The following is a 22,946-nucleotide window of genomic DNA, read 5'->3' as shown; positions in this document are numbered from 1 at the left end:
AATGACCCATTCCTTGGGCGGCACAGGATTTTATACAACTTTATTTTGGTGTGTTAAGAGCATCATCAACACCGGAGTCGGACCGCCGTCCCCCGACGTCAGCAGCGGACGTCCGCCATTGCGCGAGGAAGAGGGACAAACGGACGTCCCATGCGGACACGGGTGTTTCGCGACGTCCATCGCGACGGCGGCGAGACGTTCGCCGCTGTGGCATGCGGACGGACGTCCGATAATTCTATTTTTTTTCCTTCAAAATCTATATATATGGCTCGTTGAACTTCATTTCACTCACACCACTTGTGTTAACAAGTTTCTCTCTCTCTCTACGTTTCTTTTATTATTTAATGGCAAGTGGTAGGTAGTGGAAGTGGAAGTGGCAGTGGTAGTGGTAGTGGTAGTGGTAGTGGTGCGGGTAGTAGCGGTGCTAGCGATTGGCGCCAGATTGTTAGGGATAAGCTGCGTGTCGTTACGTCTATGGAGATAAATCGGGCGTTACAAGCGGCCATGCAGCAGCAGCAACAGCCGGCGGTACCTCGACCCATCCATCGTCGCACTTATATACCTCGTGACCGCATCACAACACACCATCGGTTGTACGCGGACTACTTTGCTCAGCCGCGGTTTGGAGACAACTTATTCCACCGACGTTTCAGGATGCGTCGTGAATTGTTTCTTCGTATCGTTGGTGCTTTAGAGCGTCGATACTTATATTTCAGGACGAGAGAGTATGCGGTTGGTAGACCGGGCCACACGCCCATTCAGAAGTGCACTGCAGCGATCAGGCAGCTGGCTTACGGAGGTACGACCGACATGTTCGACGAGTTCCTCCACATCGGCGAGACGACTGCCCGCGAATGTATGGAGTTTTTTTGTCAAAGCATTAGGGAGATATTCAAGGATACCTATCTTCGGAAGCCTACCCCACAAGACTGCCAGGATCTGATGGCTATGCACGGGAGCCAGCACGGGTTTCCGGGAATGTTGGGCAGCATAGACTGTATGCATTGGGAATGGAAGAACTTCCCCTCCGCCTGGAAAGGGTTGTTCACAACCGGTTTCAAGAGCAAACATCCCACGATAGTCCTTGAGGCGGTAGCTGACTACCGACTGTGGATTTGGCATGCATATTTTGGAGTAGCCGGTTCGAACAACGACATCAACGTCCTACAGTCATCTCCCCTTTTCAACGACCAAGAACTCAGTGTTGGTCCGGCTGTCAGTTTCGACGCCAACGGCAACCAGCATAACATGGGCTACTATTTGGCGGATGGGATCTATCCTATGTGGGCCGTCTTCATGAAGACGGTCAGATGCGCAACAGAAGATAAGAATAAATACTTTGCTCGTCAGGAAACAGCGCGCAACGATGTGGAGCGGGCATTTGGTGTGCTCCAGAGTCGATGGGTGATATTGAGGGGTCCATCACGGTTGTGGGATATGGAGACCATCGTTGATGTCATGTACGCGTGTATTATCATGCACAACATGATTGTCGAAGATGAAGGTCCAGCACTAATTGAGTGGGTCGATGATGATGGTATCGGTCCAAGCCACGGTGTGGCCACCTCCAGTGCACGTATGGGGGTACCCCAGGAAGGGCTCGACCGGGTCCGTGCGTTTTCCGACATGCGCCAACGACAAGCCCATATTCGACTCCAGAACGATATAATTGAAGAGCTATGGTTGCGTCGGGGTGGTCGTTGATATGTTCGGGCGTGTTAAGTGATGTTGTACTTTTTTTGTCGTTTTTTTAATCGAATGAAATTAATTTGCACTTTGTTTAATTCCGTATGCGTTTCGAAATTTTAATTCCGTACATTGTTTATTTTAATTCCGTGAAAATTTTAATTTGGTGCAATTGTGATTTTTTTTTATTGCGGGAAGTCCGCGCGGGAAGGCTATGGGATGTCCGCCACTGTGCAGGGAAGGCTATGGGATGTGACGTGGCAGTGCTGGGAAGGCTATGAGATGTCCTTTATGACGTGACAGGAGGTGTTTTTGGGAAGTCCGTCGGAAAGGCTATGGGACATCCGCATGCATTGAGGATGCTCTAAGTGGAGAGAATAAAGTAAGAGAGAGAATAAATTAGAGATAAAAAGTATTTCCAATTTTAGTAATGAATCATATTGATTGAAACAAACTAAAAAGGAAAGTGGGTCATTCGGTGGGACGGAGGGAGTACCAACTCAATCTTGCAAAAGATTGATTAAAGATTGATTGATGTTTTATTTTTTATATAAAAAAAAGGAATAACTCAACTTAGTTGAGACATCTCAAAATGAAATACGACTAAATCTTGCAAAAGGTTGAAACCCCAACCTCAAGGGCCCTCCACATCCCAGCTCGACAACATTGTGAGGGGTGTTCAATCAGAGTACGCAGTGACTCACTAAGAGAAAGGGCCGTAATCCACTGTCCTGCCAGAATCCCACCTCCCAAGGTCTCACACTTGTGCCTAAGAGATGTTGCAACTACACGATAGTATTGAATCGATCATTGTCCATTCTTGCAACTCTGCCCCTCCGGAACCAATTACGCCGGCCCTGTTTTTTTTATCTAAAAAAAGAAAATGACTCTCAACTTAGTTAGGACATTTCAAAAAGAAATACGGCTCAACTTAATTATAACTTAGGAAGTAGTACACTCTTTTTCGGTTTTTATTATCGGCCTCTATTACTTGGAACTCATTAACATCTCTGTGCTAATCAACACAACGATTTGACTTATTGGCTCGCTTGTGCGTTCAATTAATGCGATTACATTGTCAAACCTACAATATTGAAAGGAAAACCATACAAGAATACACAATACTCCCTCCGTCCCACTTTAGGAGTCACGGTTGAGTTCGGCACTACTTTTAAGAAATGTAAAGGAAAGTTGGTGAAAAAAGATAATGGAATGTGGGTCCTACTTTTATATATTAATTTTAAAATAAAATGTGAGTGGAAAAAGGTGGGTGGAATGTGGGGCCTATTACCAATTATGAAATATCTCAATCGAAACTCCTAAAGTGGGACATCCAAAACTGATAAACTGGGACTCCTAAAGTGGGACGAAGGGAGTATAAAACTAATCACTACCCATCTCTCTATCCATCAAGGCTAGTAACCAAATGAATTAAAAACATAAATGACATAAATTTGGAAGAAATAGAGCCCCATCCATACCAAAAAAAAGAAAGAAAAAGAAATTCCAAGATAAAAAAGCATATCTTAATAGTAAATCTTTGCATAACAAACCAAATAGGCCTTAAGAGCATCCACAATGGGTTTAGGCTAGCCATAGGCCAGCTATAGGCTGGCCACAAACTCCTCATGCCATATCATCTGTACTAAAATTCCTCCTACCACATCATCAGGACAAGCAACTAGACAAGCAATAGGCTAGCCACAACAAACAAAATTAAAAAAAAAAACAACTAAATTTACGGAATTAAACACAAAATACGGAATTAAATTTACGACACATATACGGGAAAATTCATTAATATCATTTTTAAAAAAAAGTACATTAATTAAAAAAAATTACATCCAAAAAAAAAAACCGGGCTTCCACACACGAGCCCCCGCCTCACTCTACTCCTCACTAATTTATTAAAAAAATACATTAAAAAATGCAATAAAAAATGCAATAATTTTATATAAATTAAAAAAAGGTACATCCTAAAAAAAATTCATAATTAAAAAAAAATCATAAAAAAAAATTCATTAAAAATGAAAATGCATAAAAAAATACATTAAAATATACATTAAAAAATGCAATAAATAAAAAAAATGCATAAAAAATACATTAAAAAAAATGCAACCGGCTAGCCGAAATTGAGCCTACTATGGCGGCTAGCGCATCGGCTAGAGCTCCCTGATCGGCTAGCCTAAATTGCCGCAATGGAGGCTAGCGGATCAGCCAGCGCACGCGATCGGCTAGCCTATCCGCTAGCCTCCATTGTTGATGCTCTAAAGAATTTTACTTTGAACTACGAAAAACTTTAAAAGAGTACCATTCATATGTTACCTCATTTAATTAACTATTCTCTCCGTCCCAAGGAACATGATCCCTTTCTTAGATAGTTATACCCCAAATATTACAAAAATTAAAATAATCAAAATTAAGGGTAGAAAATTTAATATTAGAATAAGAAATAGAATAATTGACATTTTAACTATAGTTAGTTTTCCTTAGAATAATAGAATAGGGGATAAATTTTAGTATGATATAATGGTATTATAAAATGATAGAAAATTTGGGACGATATTTAGATGACTAAATAGTGTAGAAATCTAAGTATAATAATAAGGAAAAAAAAAGGAGAAAGAAATCTATCCTAACTAGAAACACTTGAGGTATTTAAGAAACAAAGGAGTTAATAAAATTTACCCAATTTATCTTCCTAAAAAAAATCAGCACCGTCGAGAAGCACCTCCATTCCTCTACAATCTTCACTTTCAGCAGAAATAGGGGGAGAGGAATCGACGGAGGGGAGTCGGGGGGGAGGAGAAAGGGAAAAACGATCTCATCCATCTCTAACTTCTCATTTTTCTTGAAAACTCTCTTCCCGACGCCACTTTCTTCGGGAAGCTAGCATACATTAGTAGCTCTCTACACCACAATAAATACTCATCTCCGTTTCTTTTCTTACTTTAGTTCTTACCTTCTTTTAGAAGCTTAGGTGTATAATTAAAACTAAATTAGAGTATGTAGAATTGACTCAAGTAGGGAAATAGGTGTTGATGGAGACGAAAGAATTCATTACCTTGAATTACTTTAATTTATTGTTAAATTGGTAATGCTTATTTATCTTGTCCTAATCACACACATAATATTAGCCATTGTCTTTTCCTTCAATAGTGGACAATATATAAGAATGAATTGAGAAGTTGAAATTGTTTGTGAAAGAGGTGAGATAAAATCTATTTGCAAATGGTGTTTGCATAGCATTCAAACTGTTCCGCAATTGTTAGTCAATATTTAAGATAGTTCTATATTTTTGAACTTATTGTTTATGAAAGTTGGTATATTTATATGTATAATTATTGAAATCCAATGACTTTACATGCTTAAATATAGAAATAAATTGTTCTTGAATTTCTACTAAAGGTGGAGGAGTAGCCGATCCGAGTCAGTTGAATAACGACGAGGAGAAAGTTCAGTGATGCCTAGGTTTGGTCAAGCTCACTCAAGGTATTATACTTAAAAGCTATATTCTTGATGTGTTATTAGGTGATGATTAAGTGCTCTCATGTGTATATATGAATTGAGTAGTTAACTGTAGTATAATTCTTTGTGTGCTATTATGTTATGATTAAATGCTTTCATGTGTTTATACAAAAGTAGTTTCAGTTGAGATATTGCGGTAGAATAAGATATTGCGGTAGAATAAGAAAAATCGCTATTAGTGAAATAAAATAAATCATTATATAGTAGTTTAACCATGAAATGAATCAATTTAAATATGCATGATATATATGTGGATGCCGTGCTTGGTTGATGTCACATGGGGCTGTCAAACTACTATGGGAAATATGAATTGATTATTCGATCGGGCCACATGCGGTGGCAAAGATATAAATTGTGCACCATTTTACACATGGGGCCATAAGGCTAGGCGGTCCGGAAAATGTTGTGGTGATTTGCCCCATGAGCTATACGGCCAGTAGGTATAATTTATAGTGCACCACGTTATAATCTATTCGATCGGGCCACGCGCGGTGGCAATGATATGTGTTGAAACACAACATTTACTCATGGGGCTATACGGCCAGGCGATTCATAACATGATATGATGAACTACTCCATGAGCTATAAGGCCAGGCGATATATGAATTCGATCGGTCCACACGCGGTGGAAATAGTACATATTATGATCATGGAAGACATGTTATTGTTTGTGCACCCTGATGTGTCCAAGCACGTGCGATGAGGAAAATATTGAGATGGTATTCGTGTGATGAATTAAGATTAAATGTAGAAATGGTGGATGCTAGAATGAATATAAAAGTTGTTAGAGTTATACACTCATTTGAGTCGAATTAAATAAGTGAATTATAAGATCAATAATGATTAAATAAGTACAAAATAAAAGAACTAATGATTACATTTATTATATCTACTTTCTTATTATATAATTGGGTCTAAATAATTAAATATGTTGCAGGTTAGGTGGATGGAGGACTTTTGTTAACACTTCTTTTGTTTCCTCACCAGCATTGCAATTGTTTTTGCTTTTGGGACACTCTTGATTTTGCTTTTGTGCATGACTTATACTTTTGTATATCGAATGTAGTATGATAGGTTGAAGCCTGTTATATATGACTTCATCTATGGTTGTAATGATGTTGAAGCATTTTGAATATATATATATAGGGGTGCACTATGGTGCCACCATAGATAGGATAACACCATACCACCAATATAGTCCGTTAGATCTCATCTATGGACGCCTAGGATTAAGTTTCGTGAAAAAATACGGGTTTGCAGTCTACTGTATTAGATATTGCAGTCGTGGTAAACTGCAATATTGTTGTGGTAAGACTGCAATATTCAATGAACAACACTGCAATCTGGTAACGTAAAATTAGAAATTTCCTATTTTACCCCTCCGTGTTTTTACACGTGGCAGCATGACAAGCACACGATTTTCAGATCCAATGGCCTAAAATGGTGGTATGGTGTTACAATAAAGAGGGTTGTCATCTCAAAACTATGATCTTGACCATTGAAAAATGTGAACGGATCACAAAAAAGCATCAATAGGAAAATGTCAACAGAATTTCAACGGTAGTCAATGATTGATGTTGTGTTGATATTGTGTTGATTCTGTGTTGACATTAAAATCTTGAAATTTTACACTGTGTTGATATTGTATTGAAACTGTGTTGAAGCTGTGTTGAGGAGTTTTGAGTTTGTACAATATATAAGTTTGTATTTTATCCATATATATATATATATATATATATATATATATATAGGGTCTTGTTAGGTTGAGATTATTTAGCTAAATTGAGAAATGAGATGCAATATGGGCCACTCATCCAGAATATTTGTGAAATGTCAACAACATGTAGTTTATGTCAACAGAGGGGCATAATTGTAATTTTATTAATTTTTTTTATTTTTTAATTTTTTTTAATTTTTTTTAATTATTTTAAATTTTTTTTTTCAACTATATGTACAATTCATGTCAACTACACATCAAATGTCAACAACTTTATTCAATAAATACTATTTGACATGAATTGTACATGTAGTTGACATTATATTGTGTAGTTAACATGAATTGTATATGTAGTTGACATGGATTGTACACATAGTTGACATTATATGTGTGTAGTTGACATGAATTGTATATGTAGTTGAAAAATAAAAATTAAAAAAAATAAAAAATAAAAAATAATAAAAAATTTTTAAAAAAAATTTTAAAAAAAATTAAATTTTTTTTTAAAAAAATAAAAAATAATTTAATTTTTTTTTAAAAAAATTAATAAAAAATTAAAATTAAAAATTAAAAAAATATTTATTGAATAAAATTTACTATGATATTACCATTCTGCCCTTTTATAATTAATTAATCTAAAGATATTTTCCATGTGGAAAAATCTGGACCACTCATTTAATAAAAATGAGTGGCTGATATTGCATCTCATTTATCAATTAGCATAAAAAATCTCAATTGATCACAATCATATATATATATATATATATATATATATATATATGTTTGTGTTAAAATGACAACCCCTCTTAAAATGACACCGTGACACCGCTTATACAACAATATTATAAACGCTGCACAGCAATATTACAAACACTACACAACAATCTATAGATTGTTGTATAGTGTGTCGGATATTGCTGTTTAAGAAAAATTGATGTATAAAGACCAGCAAATTGCTGCCCGTCTTTTTCCAGATATTTTTTTTTGCCACATGGCAGCTTATTATTCGTCCACGTGTACAAATGATTGGCTAGGAATGGTGGTGTGGTGTTATTTTAAGGGGTGGTGACACCCTAACATGCCCCTATATATATATAGGGTCTTGTTAGGATGTGATTTTTGGTGTTATTGAGAAATGAGATGCAATCTTAGCCACTAATTCACAAGATTAACTTTATGTCAACAACTATCACATTATGTCAGCAAGGGGTATAATTGTCTTTTCATTAATAATGTAGAGGACAAAAATAAAATACATTTGAAATCATTTTCAAAAGTCTTCAAATCTTCAAATCTTCAACATTCAAATCTTCAAATCTTCAATTCTTCAACATTCAAATCTTCAAATCTTCAAATCTTCTTCAACATTCAAATCTTCAAATCTTCAACATTTAAATATTCAAATCTTTAAATCTTCAATTCTTCAACATTCAAATCTTCAAATCTTCTTCAACATTCAAATCTTCAAATCTTCAACATTCAAATCTTCAATATCAATATCGAATGTCAACAACTCGTATTAAAATGTCAACAACTAACAAATAACACTTTTAATTAACATATCAATACCGAGAATATCGAATGTCAACAACTCATATTAAAATGTCAACAACTAACAAATAACACTTACAATTCACATATCAATACCGAGAATATCGAATGTCAACAACTCGTATTAAAATGTCAACAACTAACAAATAACACTTACAATTCACATATCAGTACCGAGAATATCGAATGTCAACAACTCGTATAAAATGTCAACAACTAACAAATAACACTTACAATTCACATATCAATACCGAGGATATCGAATGTCAACAACTCGTATTAAAATGTCAACAACTAACAAATAACACTTACTATTCACATATCAAAATACCGAGAATATCGAATGTCAACAACTCGTATTAAAATGTCAACAACTAACAAATAATACTTATAATTCACATATCAATACCGAGAATATCGAATATCAACAACTCGTATTAAAATGTCAACAACTAAAAAATAACACTTATAATTCACATATCAATATCGAGAATATCGAATGTCAACAACTCGTATTAAAATGTCAACAACTCATATTAAAATGTCAACAACTAAAAAATAACACTTACAATTCACATATCAATATCGAGAATATCGAATGTCAACAACTCGTATTAAAATGTCAACAACTCGTATTAAAATGTCAACAACTAACAAATAACACTTAAAATTTACATATCAATACCGAGATTATCGAATGTCAACAACTCGTATTAAAATGTCAACAACTAACAAATAACACTTACAATTCACATATCAATACCGAGAATATCGAATGTCAACAACTCGTATTAAAATGTCAACAACTAAAAAATAACACTTACAATTCACATATCAATAACCGAGATTATCGAATGTCAACAACTCGCATTAAAATGTCAACAACTAAAAAATAACACTTATAATTAATGTCAACGACAAATGTCAATATCAAACGTTATTTATGTCAACTACGATGTCAACAACAAACTTTATTTATGTCAACAATAACATTTCACAAATAATTAATGTCAACGACAAATATTTTCATGTCAACGACGTATTTTATTTATGTCAACAACAACGTTTTACATATAATCCATCTGGAAATTATTTATGTGGATGAATAAGGCAACACTTCAATTGAATTTCCACAACAGTAAGAAAGCGAATTAAACACTGGAGTTCAATCTTACGACATCAATAAACTGATTTCAAGCAAAATTATAAATCAATAAATTGATATAGCAGCAGCCAGAAAACAAACAAAGCAATTGCAACTCACAACCAAATCCTAATCACCTAACGAGACCTAAACTTCTTCGCTTCAAACTGAGCTAAAAAATTGGGTAAAACAGAAAGTTATAGCAACCAGTAACTTCGACTCACAATTAGGATTGAGCTTGGAGAGAGCGCTGCGCGAACAAAGAAACAGATGCCTTATCGAAGACAAGAGCGCGGGCTCGGAGCTCGAGCGAGATCTGCGGCCTAGACTTGGAGTCGTCGGGAAGCATAAAGGAGTCCCAGGCTGCCGGCGACGAATTTCCGATCTGGAAATTCGCCGATCTCATCTCCATCTGGAAGATCCTCACCGCGCGCCAAATTGTTTCTCCGACAGCTCGACGACTTTCTCCGGAGCATCGACGGTGGCGGAGGGGAATTCGCCTCCACATCTCCGCGATCCTCTTCCGATCTGCATCCGATCGGAGAGAAATCGCACGCCGCAAACCCTAGAAATCCCCGCCGCCGGAGCAGGAGATCATCTCGATCGTCGAATCGAGCGGCGACGGAGGGGAATTAGCCTTCGCCGGCGCCGGCGAGGCTGTCGATGCTGAAGAAGCTAATTCCGTGCACGGTGGAGGGGAAGGTGAAGGAGAGCTTCGCGATCGTGAAGAAATCAGAGGATCCGCTGGGGAATTCCACGAGGTCGATGGTGGATATGATCGTGGAGAAGCATATGTTAGAGAAGAAGGATTCGGAGCAGTGCTGTAGTGCTTTCTCTCCTTGAATTCAATTGACGAAATTACCAATTTACCCTTTCATAATAAATTAATCTAAAAATATTTTTTGTGTGGCAAAATCTGGACCACTCATTTAATAAAAATGAGTGGCTGATATTGCATCTCATTTCTCAGTTAGCCTAAATAATCTCAATTGATCACAATCCTATATATATATATATATATATATATATATATATATATATATAGGGATGTGATCAAATGAAAACTCTAAATATTGTACAAACTCAAAACTATGATCTGGACCATTGAAAGATGTCAACAGATCACTAAAAAGCATCAATAAGAAAATGTCAACAAAATTTCAACGGTAGTCAATGATTGATGTTGTGTTGATATTGTGTTGATACTGTGTTGAAATTAAAATCTTGAAATTTTACACCCTGTTGATATTTTATTGAAACTGTGTTGAAGCTGTGTTGAAGAGTTTTGAGTTTGTACAATATATAAGTTTGCATTTTATCACTACCCTATATATATATATATGGGTAGTGTTAAAAGCAGAACCCCTTTTAAATGTAGAACATAGAACCAAATAAAATAGATCATTATAAAAGAACATAAGGTTATAATAAGATCATTTTTAATTCATTATAGAAACTTTGCATTTTAAAATACACTAAAAAAATCCAAAAATAAACTAGTTCATTTTAAGAATCAGATTACTATATTGAACTAATAATGAAATAACAATGACCTTAATAGTCTCCTACAATGAACTATTTTCTTATAGTTCTATGTTGATTACAAAGGGATGTATTCACATCCTTTTTGCATCTTTTGTTCTTATTCCTTCTCAATCTTGGCTCTCCATTTTCAAGATCTAATGGCCGAAAATAGAGCCTGATTTATTCAATTTTAATGATTAAAAAATTCGAAAAGGGTGTTTAGGGGAGTAGTAAAAATCGGCAGTTATTGCAATTTCATGATTCACGCCTTCTAGTTACATATTTACTTATATTTTATTTCTTTTCCTTAATTAAATCTCAACATGCTTATTTCTTTCTATGATTCATCGATTTTACTTCAATTCTAACTATTTTTTCGCTATAAAATATTGGAGAAACATGAGTTCAATATTCTCGTCAGTTTTTTAGTAATGCATATGTCTCTTACAAGAAATAATGTACGTCTAATGTCTAATAATGTACCGTTTGAATTTAAATAATGTACGTGTTTAAGGGAATAATGTTTATGCTAAATACAACTAAATAATGTACGCCAAGTGACCTTTAATGTACACACGTAATACTTAATGATGTACTTGTGTAAGTATTTAATGTTTGACGAGAGTTGATTTCATACTCTTTGGGTTTAGCAATCTATGGGGCTAGGTTGTAGTACCCACTCACAAACAAAATCATCACCAAGGGCATGAAGTTTGATTCATTCCCCTAGGGTTTATCAATTCATGGGGCTAGGGTATAGTACCACCACATGAATTAAATTTCATTTTTTAATGTGTGTTTTAGATTTGGTATAATAAATAATGTACCAATAGTATCTAATAATGTACATTTGTAGCAGTGAATAATGTACCGGTTGTAGAGAATAATTTTGAAAGGAACTTGAATTCATACCCTTTGGGTTTAGCAATCCATGGGGCTAGGTTGTAGTACCCACTTACAAACAAAATCATCACCAAGGGCATGAAGTTTGATTCATTCCCCTAGGATTTATCAATTCATGGGGCTAGGGTATAGTACCACCATATGAATTAAATTTCATTTTTTAATGTGTGTTTTAGATTTGGTACAGTAAATAATGTACCAATAGTATCTAATAATATACATTTGTAGCAGTGAATAATGTACAGATTGTAGAGAATAATTTTGAAAGGAACTTGAATTCATACCCTTTGGGTTTAGCAATCCATGGGGCTAGGTTGTAGTACTCACTCATAAACAAAATCATCACCAAGGGCATGAAGTTTGATTCATTCCCCTAGGGTTTATCAATCCATGGGACTAGGGTATAATACCACCACATGAATTAAATTTCATTTTTTAATGTGTGTTTTAGATTTGGTACAGTAAATAATGTACCAATAGTATCTAATAATGTACATTTGTAGCACTGAATAATGTACAGATTGTAGAGAATAATTTTGAAAGGAACTTGAATTCATACCATTTAGGTTTAGCAATCCATGGGGCTAGGTTGTAGTACCCACTCACATACTAAATCATCACCAAGGCTCTACATATTATGCTTCTGTCGGGCAACGTCGGCAGTACATGTGGTTCTCTTTCTTCCCTCTAAGTTTTCTTTGAGCAGATTCTTCTTGGGCTTTCTTCCCTCTAGGTTTTCTTTGAGCAGATTCTTCTTGGGCTCTACTAGACTCTGTCTCGGCCAATCGCTGGCAAAACTTCTGTGTAATGGCAAGAGAAATCATTGGATGCTTCATCAAAATCCAACCTAGGTTGCTTCGCTGCTGTCGAGAACAAGGCAACAGAACAGGATGAATAATGTATTAAATTAAACTAATGTAATGTACAAAACGGTTTAAATAATGCACCAAAAACCATTTAATGTACATAACTTGCTAAATGATGTACATTAATATGATCCACCAAAATTGAACCATTAATGTACGCATCTGATTACATGACGTAACATGATCAAATAAATAATATATTAATTGATTCACAATTTCACAGAAATGCACAAATAATGCACTGCAAATTATCAAACTTCCACTATCAAGGATTTAGAATCATTGATGAACATAAACACAAATAAATGCTAATGAACAGAAACCACAAAATTAAACACAATAATTAACAACAAACCAATCAATCAATAATAAAGAAAAACCCAATTGAAAAATCCAAAATCAGTAACGTAGCAAACCAAAATCGAAATCCATCACCAAACCAAAAACTGTAAATTGATAGAAGTGCTAATTTACAGACTAAACTTAACAACAATGAACACGAAGTGCTGATTTACAGAAAAAACTTAAGAACGATAGAAAGTATACCCTGTTGTTGGGAGGAAAATAATTTGCAATTGTAAGAAATACACTTGTGGAGCTCACTATCTCTACTCCTTTTATATCTAACTCTTCTTTTCTTCTCTCAAATTTTTGGATGTGGTGAAACTGGAGAAAAGCTTAGCATACAGAAACATATACAATAGCTGTTGTTGGGAAAAAATAATAAGTATGATATACGTTCTGTGGGATATTTTTGAGGCGGTGGAGTAATTCGGCAGATTTTGCGGAGGACGCGTGGAGCTGGGAGTTGGCATTTTTCAGAGTATATATAGAGAGGGCAAGGAGATGGGCTCTTTCAATAATGGTTTTAGAAGAAAGATTGGGCTAAAAAAATAGTTGATAGGCCCACAAACTAAAAGTCAATTTTTCTTAATTCCATTTCTTCTACTTTGGAGATGTAGGGATATTCACATATGTAAACTTATGCCTTAGTTTAGTGGTCTGTCAATTAATTCAAAAGTGTAATTTTTTTTATTTTTTATTCTTAATCGGTTTGGTTGAGAAAACGAAAAATTAATACGCAAAAGAACTTGGTATCCTAGACAATATTCTGCTAAACATTTAACATTTATATTTATAAAAAAACACAAAACTAAAGGATATAGGAAAAGTCAGCGTTACATTTAGGGCGCGAGAACAATTATCGATAGTTGTATTTTAATTTCGACCAATATTTTTTTTAATATATCTTCATAATCATAATCTATATCATTTTTATAATTAACAAATTTTATTAAAGATAAAATGAGTTACTTTTTAGTTTTATTACTCGGATAGCTTTCGCTTTTTATAATGGATCTTCTTAAATCATACTATATTATTCGATAATTTATTTCAAATTTTTAAAGTTTTTATTGTTTTAGAAACAGAAAAGATATAACTTTTTAAATGAATTAGGAACTGAAAAAAAAAATATTAAATACATTAAATGTAAAATACTTTACAAAGAAAATTGAGAAATGATGAAAAAAAAGGTAATATTTAGAAGAAAATTAGAAACCGTAATACAAGAAAACTCTAAATGTATTAGAAGTAGAAGAGCTAAAACTCTAAAAGCAATATTAGGTAGATAACTTTTTAAAAAATACAGATTTGATATATGTATTACGTTAATATTATACAAATACCTCCATCACTTTTCAAATTTTTATAATAAAAAACGTAGTCTCAATTGTTTTTTTATATCGCGCTTCTGGGTCAACTGACCATATTAGAGGCAAGTGCGGATAAATTTTGCGACTAAAAATTATGTAATTTAGTTATTTTTGGTTAAACCATACTTTTTAATTACTTTTCCTTTATTTACATTTTTCACCCGAATGGAGAAGGTTCGCAAAATGTTTTATTACCCCTTTTCAATTTTCAATATGAAGAGAAAAGATAAGAGATGGTCACATGCTGAATTAGTTAGAGGATAACATGGTGAGAAAAGAGAAGAGATGGTCACATGCTGAATTAGTGAGAGGATAACATGGTGTAACATTGTTTAATAAAAATGAATGGAGAGATATTTAATAGATTAACCAAATCAGAATAAGAAGTATACTTACATAATGCTTCATTTTGGATAAATTTAGTGAAATATAAAACATAGATACTAAACTACATAAAGATTGTAAAGATTGTATGACAAATGCTTTGTTCTTTTTATTGTCAATTAAAATCTGGTTAAAATTTGGTGTAAATTTGATTGTGATTTAAAACTAAAATTTGATTGTGATTTAAAACTAAAATTTGGTGTGAATTTGTTCTATCTACTTTGATTTTCTCTTTAAGTCAATTGTAATATCCAACTTTCAACAAAATAATGCGTCTATAAGTGTATAATGAAATGATGCTATGACCCAAGTATGTAAGTTTTAGAGTGTATATTGATATAAACATAGTATATAATAAAATCTACACCATTAACTTTTAAAATCAACTTTTAAAATCTGGTGGTCCACATATTGCCACGTGCATTTTATTGTTTAATTATTTTAGTAACTTTTTGTAATTTTTAGAATTTGATTTGATAGAATGACTTGAAATTCGTATGATGACATGAAATTCGCAATATGTTTGGAAATCGGGCTGAGATGTCATTCTAACATACCATAGATATAAGGTTGAACTCTAATAATTAATTGCCTTATGTGTATTTATGTCGGATTTCGTCTGTGGAAGAATGACTTGAAATTCGCACGATGAGTGTTGGAGTTTAATGTATCTATCATTAAACATTTTGATGTCTCGTTTCATAGTCTCGAAGAAGTTATTCCTTCTGTTATTTGTGTCACACTTCCTAATCTTGTTGCTTTAGTTCATTGGAGAAACATACTATGTTTATACTATGTCGTAGCATTACTTCATTATACACATAAAGTAGACGCAAAGTAGACGCGTTTTTTTTAAAAGTTGGATATTACATTCACTTAAACAAAATCAATTATAGACGAATATTTGGAATTAGCTTTAAATCACAATCAAATTTACACCAGATTTTAATTGGCAATAAATAGCATGCTTATCTTCTTATTCTCTCATTATTATAATAAAATGATATAAAAGTCCTGGTGTAACCATAACTATGGATCATTCAAATAAATTAGAAGTAATTGCAAAAGTCATGTTCGAACTAAAAATAGTTTGTTTATGTAGTTTGTTAACATTGGTTATATAATTTTTTGATATGCTGTGTTCAAGCTGTTGACATGGTGTGTACATGCGCGTTGACATGATAGTGTTGTTTTGACATTCCAAAAATTGTCTGTTGACATTGGTTATATAGTTTGTTGACATTGGAATATACTCTATTAACATTGGTTATATTATATAGTTTGTTAACATTGGTTATATCATTTGTTATATCATTTGTTGACATTGGTCAATGTCATTTGTTGAATTGCATTAAGATTCATGCGTTGTACTCCTTAAGATAAAATGATAGTTCCGCCTTTTTGTTACTAAAATAATTAAAAAATAAAATGCACGCACTTTTGTTACTAGAATAATTAAACAATAAAATGCACGTGGCAATATGTGGGCACATTTGCCATTAAAATTTTCGCCATTTATTTTGGAGTTTTAAAATTTAAAATTTTAGAACTCTAAATAAAATTTCACCATTTATTTAAGGCATTCACTACCTTATTGTATTTACCAATTTATTATTAAAACTCATGATGTCCATAAATGGATCTATTTTTTGGTGGATGAGGGAGTACTAGTTTTATATTAAAATGTGTGAATGGATAAGTCAATGGAATATGTCCATTAAACAAAAAATAATACGACTTTAAAAAATAAGGGTACTAATTAATTAGGAACAAAAAAAAAAAAGAAATTAATGTCAATTAATAGGGGTCCAAGTAACATTTCTTTGGTCGACACGATTTTTTATGTGGGTACTGTTTGAGTTTGTATACTAGAAATCACTTTTCGAGTGATTGAATACTGTAAAACTCTTATTTTATTTTCCAAGAAATAAAACAGATTATTTTTGTCATAATGTTGTTATGTTTTACATTTAATGGATATTGATGAATGTTTAAATGTATAAGTTAACTTAACAAAGTCTAAGTCTTTGTTTTAGTAGACCGGTTGTGGGCGACGTCCACTTTAAGGTAACACGGTCAGTCCTAAACAAAGAAAAAGAAGAATTTCACGACCTAGATGGAATTAGACTATCCATCGTGAAAGGTTGCAATGTCAGTCCGCAATTTCTAAGTCTTACTGAAATAAGATGACATTGGTGTGGTAAAGCATTGAACGGATCTAACAACAAGACTTGTCCTTGGGCTATCTACTGAAAAGCGAGGTCTTGAAAAATATTTGTTTCTTAATCAATGTAGATTAGCATTGAGCATTCAGTATTGATTATGTATTACTTTGACTTATCAAATGGTGCGGGTTTTTCGTAACCCAATAATCATGATATATTGGGTAGTGGTGATTAATATCTAGCGGTGCTAGGATTGCTATTATATTGAATCATGCGCGAGGTGAGTCTCGTTTGATAATGTCCTCAAGAGGAGCGCGAAACAAGGTTTTATTATTCGGAACCTAGCTAGTTGGAGTTTGATCACTCTAAATAATATGCTAAATAGATCTGATTATTATGTGATTTATTTGTTCGATTAATAATTATTAAATTATGATAACTCGACGCACGCTTCCGCTGCCGGTTCCTTCGTGCACTAGTCCCTATTGATTGCCAATGTCATAAATTTACACCTAGTAGTGATTTTTTAGAAAAATCAATTTTTCCTTGAAATTAAAGTTGATAACTATTGATTGATATAGTTGAACAAAGCGGTTAATGTAAGAAAAGACATTTTTATGTTTAAAGGAGTTTTCAAATCTCTCCCAAATTTCACAAAATTCAAAATCATCGATAATTCATTACATGTATAAAATTGTGATTTTTGTACTCAAGTTTTAAGTTCACGATCTTAGATATCTCTGGAGATAATTTTTTTATATAGTCTCAAAAATATTCATTTATACAGATTTGATATATAGTTCAAAATTATTACAGTACTAATTAGACGATTGGTATATATATTTCAAATTTTGTAAAATAGAGTTAATGTTTCGTATGAAAGACAACATTTATTCATATTTAAAATTAAAATATGTAAAATTATATATAAAAAAAAATCACTTAAACGGTTAGTAATAGGTTTATTATATGTTTAGGAGCCATTCGGCTTCCTAGTTATGGGCTGAAAATTGAGCAAATTCATGCGTTCAGTGTATGGGAAACTTGTAACCCCAAGCAAGTGAGCAGGCCCGCACTATTTGGTTCAAATGTATAAATATAAGTTATTTTTTGGCTTAAAAAAGTTACTACTCCCTTCCCTTCGTCCCTGAAAATTTGTCACATTTCACTTTCTGCACTTATTTTAAAAAGAATGATAGTAATAAATAGTTAAAGTTGAGAGAGTAAAGTAAGAGAGAGAATAATATAGAAGAAAATATTCTCTACATTATTTATCTCTTATTTTACTCTTTCCACTTTAACTATTTATTACTCCATCCGTTCCATAAAAGATGTCACTTTCCTTTTTAGTTTGTCCCACAAAAGATGTCACATTTTCCTTTTTGGAAAAAGTTCTCTCTCACATGAATATAAAAATTATATTTTCTCTCTCCATTTAACACACAAAATAAAACCTCTTAAAATCTCGTGCCGTCCCACAAGTGTGACATCTTTTATAGGACGGAGGGAATATCTTTTTCCAAGATGGGTGTAGAAAATGAAATATGATGAACTTTCAAGGACCGAGGGAGTCTTAAATAAGAGAGAGAAATGAGACGATAAGGAGAATAAGAGAAAAAAGAGATGAAATAATATAAGTGGTCAAATTTGTCAATGTGTTGGAAACTACAAAATGAGAAAGAAAGTCATGAAATGTGAAAAAATTACCTTAAATGAATTAAAATCTTAGTTTAGAGAGCTTGATGCAATATTATTTCACGAAGTACCGCAAATATGTACTCTCTCCGTCTCATAGTGGATGTCACACTTGGGGATTGACACGAGATTTTAGGAGGTTATTTTGTTTATTAGATGAAGAGAGAAAATAGTATATTTATATTAATGTGAGCGAGAGCTTTTTCTAAAAAATAAATATGGCATCTTTGTGGAATAAACTAAAAAGGAAAGTGTAACATCTGCTATAGGACGGAGGGAGTACTATTATACATTCACCAGATACTATAGTTGGTAGTTCCCTCTAAGGGTGTCCACAATGGTGGCCCTCTTGGGCATGCCCAAGCCACCATTTCTTGGGCATGCCCAACAATCTTGGCCCTGGCCCTTGCCCTCAAAACTTGGCCACCACAATGGTGGCCCTCCGGGCCACCAATTAAAATTATTTTCTTAACTTTTTTGATATATTTTAATTTAGCTAGAATAAAAATTATTTGCATATAATTATTAAAATACATATAAATAACTAAACTAAACAAAATTATAACAAAATTTTCGTTGTATTATAATAAAAGGGAAAATTACACAACGAAAATTTTCGATACAACGCGAACAACAAAGAGAACCCCTATCACGCTGCGCCCCCTCCTCTACGGTTCCAGACCTCTTCAACCAAATCAGTCTGCAGTGTTGAATGTGATATTTCACTCCGCATATTGGTGAAGCGCTGAATCAAGTATTCATTACTGCGTGGTACACCCATCTGCAGAGGAGGGGTTGCAATACCGTGACTTGTGCTAGCACCATCTTCTGGTGCCCAACGCTCTGCACTAAAGCCTTCGTCTTCTATTATCATATTGTGCAGTATGATACACGCAGTCATGATGTCCGCGACATCATTTTCGTGCCATTGTCGAACCGGACACCGTAAAATGGCCCATCGCGATCGGAAGACTCCGAAAGCCCGCTCAACATCCTTCCTAGCACCCTTTTGTTTTTTTGCAAAATAGGTCTGCTTCGGCCCAACAGGTTGTCGGATCGTCTTGACAAACACGGGCCAGCGAGGGTATATTCCATCGGCCAAATAGTATGCCCTGTTGTACTGCGTGCCATTGGCCACGAAGCTGATTTGCGGACCCTCACCCCCGGGACTCATCATTGAAGAGATGCGATGATTGTAGAACGTTGATGTCGTTGTTCGACCCAGCGACACCAAAATACGCATGCCAGATTCGCAAGCGGTAGTCAGCAACGGCTTCAAGAATCATCGTGGGATGTCGCCCTTTGAAACCAGAAGTAAACTGCCCCTTCCAAGCCACCGGGCAGTTCCTCCACTCCCAGTGCATGCAATCGATGCTGCCCATCATGCCCGGAAAATGATGCACTGTCCCGTGCATATTTATCAGTCTCTGGCATTCCTCGGCCGTCGGTTTCCGTAGGTACTCCCCTTTGAAGAGTTCTTTGATACCCTTGCAAAACTGCCTCAACGTCTTGAGGGCCGTCGTTTCGCCCATCTGTAGATATTCGTCGAACATGTCAGCAGGCCCGGCATAGGCAAGCTGCCTAATTGCGGCCATGCACTTCTGATATGTCGACAATCCGGGTCGACCGGTGGCATCACTCCGCAAGGTGAAGCACCTGTATCGCTGAGACAAACAATCCGCAATGTGGATGAAGAGTCGTTGCGACATTCTGAATCGCCGACGAAGGCATATAACGGGGGTTATCGCCGAAGTAGTCTTCCATCAACCGCTGGTCGGCTCCGACATGGTCACGGTTGATAAACTGGCGACGGTATCTCGGCCGAGGGATGGCCGCCACCGCCGCCAAAGCCGCCTCCTCCTCATCGGCTTCATCTTGCACCGCTGCAACAAGTTCTTCGAACTCCTCATCGACCAAGCGCTGAAAATTTTCATCGTCGGAATCTATGTTTTGAATCTGAAATTGAAATCAAGTGGAAAGAGTAGAGTTTGGTTTGGGGTAAAAAAATTGGAGGAGAATGGATGAATATATTAAAAATTTTGAAAATAATAATAATAATAATAATAATTTTCGGTGGGCAGGGCCACGGCTCTCGACCCTTGTAGTGGCGGGCCGAGCCGCCTGCCCAAGAGCCTCGGCCTGGCCGAGCGCTCGGCTCTCCCTCGTCCACCCCCCCGAGTCGCGGGCACTCTTCGCCTCAGTAGTGGGGGGCCGCGGGCTGCCCAAGCCCGGGCCGAGAGCCGCGGCTCCCCCACTATGGACGCTCTAAGTAATTACTTAGATGCTAGAGTTGTGAGTTAGGTACCCAAAATTGTACTTTGTGTACCAATTTTTGTGTACCAATTTTTGTACATTCACCAGATAACTAAAATTGTACTTTGTGTACCAATTTTTGTACTTAGTATAATTGTTTTATTAATAGTACTAGAGAGATTGAAAGAGGTAAAATGAGAAAGTAGTATTGATAGGACTCGTTACAAGCATGATTTTATAGGGATTTATTACACTAATATGGTTGATAATGTGCGAAAAAGTGGTGAATTTGAGTGTGCAGGAGCTATAAAGTGTAGAAGCGGCAAGTGCAGGAACAACTTGATCAACTCGGAAAAGAAGTGAAAAATAGTTAGAAGTGAAGCTAAGTTGATCAGTTGCGTACAAGCAGTGAAGCCTGTCTAGCCGACAAGTTGATCAAGTGGAGTTCACCACATGAAGTGATGAGTCATAGGAGAGAGAAGAAAAGATAACATCTCAAGGGTATAAATGTTAAGACAGGATGGGCTTACCCTAGGGATTTGGGCTCAACACCATCCTATAAATATGGAGAGAATGCACACAACAAGGAGTTCGACACCATCATCATATTCAGTCACCTCATTTTCACCTTATTTACATAGCATGGAGTAAGAAGTTTGCAGCAGTCGGAGTCGCCGTTTCCACTTCTATTTTCATCTATTCTTCCTCATCAAGGAAGAAGGGACCTGGATCTGCCTAGAAGTCTTCGTAGTTTGTGTTTTTCTTACACCAGGTCAAACAATTTCTATTATGTTTTTAGTTCATCCTTTCCGTAGCTTAGTTGTTGTTAATGTTTTTCGCTCAGTTGCTACTCTAGTTATTTCTCGTTGTTAACCGATCTTCACATCTTGTTTTGGGATTATGAAATGGAGTTTTTGATGCAAGTTGTTTTGGATTGATGTTTTCTGCTTCATTGCTTTCGTTAGTTTTAGTTTTGCCTTGTTTATGATTTTTCGTAGTTAGATCCGAGTTTTTAGTTTGTCAACTTGCATGAGAATAGGGTAGATACTTTAGATATGTTTTCTTTACGTAAAATTTACATGGATCTGTGCTTAATTTGTCTGATTGTTGTTTCTATATTTGTTGTTCTGTTTAGATTTATTGTAGGTGTTTTTATTTAGTTGCTTAGCGAAGAAGTAGGTTGTAGTTTGTTAGAATCATAGATTTTGTCACCTTTTCGTTGTTTACAGCTTTTTAGTAGTGCGCCTATTTGTGTTAGTAATCCCTAATTACTTTTACCTTTCCGTTCTTAGTTTAGTTGATCAAGTCACATGTTCCCTAGTTATGAGTTTGTCTAGTCTAGATTGATCAGTTCAGTTTAGCAAGTTGATCAGTTTCTGTTTCTTAGTTTAAACTTAACCCACTGAAAAGCGTGGCCGCAGCCAACCTCCCAATGTCTCAAACCCAACTCCACTCGCATCTGTCCCTGAGGGATTCGACCCTTACTTCCCTTTACTAGTCTATAGTATTGTGGGTTAAGGTCTTGAAAGCCCTGAATCTCTCCATTCGCATACCCAGTGATCAGTATTTGTTAGCCGACTTGAACCATCTATTGTCTGACTTGATTAAGTTGCGCAACTCTACATGTTTTTACTTTACATGTGAACTCAGTGTACTTTCAGAACAAAGTCTTTCAAGTATCCAAAAATTGAATTTTATGAAAATTGGAGTTATAGACATTGGAAAGCCATGAATAACTACTTACGCTGAGATGATCAGCTTGTTACAATGTTGTTGATGCAAAAAATCATGAATTTTCATATTGATAAAAAGACG

At 35.0% G+C, this 22,946-nt stretch overlaps 2 protein-coding genes and 1 long non-coding RNA gene across 3 annotated transcripts; 1 reads left to right on the top strand and 2 right to left on the bottom strand.

The window, feature by feature from the left end:
* The first annotated feature begins 474 nt into the window (after positions 1 to 474).
* Positions 475 to 1,704, top strand: LOC125220307 (uncharacterized). The gene has a single exon (XM_048122466.2). The coding sequence runs from the start codon at positions 475 to 477 to the stop codon at positions 1,702 to 1,704; it is 1,230 nt and encodes a 409-aa protein (XP_047978423.2).
* Positions 1,705 to 12,519: 10,815 nt separating this feature from the next.
* On the bottom strand, positions 12,520 to 13,664 carry LOC125219504 (uncharacterized). Its single transcript, XR_007176149.2, has 2 exons — positions 13,523 to 13,664; positions 12,520 to 12,916 (listed from the first exon to the last, which is right to left on the bottom strand). It is a non-coding gene; the product is annotated as an uncharacterized LOC125219504 (long non-coding RNA).
* Positions 13,665 to 19,527: 5,863 nt separating this feature from the next.
* LOC148934216 (uncharacterized) lies at positions 19,528 to 20,052 on the bottom strand. Its single transcript, XM_089062245.1, has one exon. The coding sequence runs from the start codon at positions 20,050 to 20,052 to the stop codon at positions 19,528 to 19,530; it is 525 nt and encodes a 174-aa protein (XP_088918371.1).
* Positions 20,053 to 22,946: the final 2,894 nt, after the last annotated feature.

This window comes from Salvia hispanica, chromosome 1 (assembly GCF_029641045.1).
Source record: "Salvia hispanica isolate PSC_SH4W2 chromosome 1, Shi_PSC_v1, whole genome shotgun sequence".
In the NCBI taxonomy this organism is placed as follows: domain Eukaryota; kingdom Viridiplantae; phylum Streptophyta; class Magnoliopsida; order Lamiales; family Lamiaceae; genus Salvia; species Salvia hispanica.
This window is presented reverse-complemented; position numbering and strand designations above follow the sequence as displayed.

What these genes read in the sequence shown, in the direction of transcription:
- LOC125220307 (XM_048122466.2), top strand. Translation starts at nt 475, where the DNA reads ATGGAGATAAATCGGGCGTTACAAGCGGCCATGCAGCAGCAGCAACAG.
- LOC148934216 (XM_089062245.1), bottom strand. Translation starts at nt 20,052, where the DNA reads ATGAGTCCCGGGGGTGAGGGTCCGCAAATCAGCTTCGTGGCCAATGGC.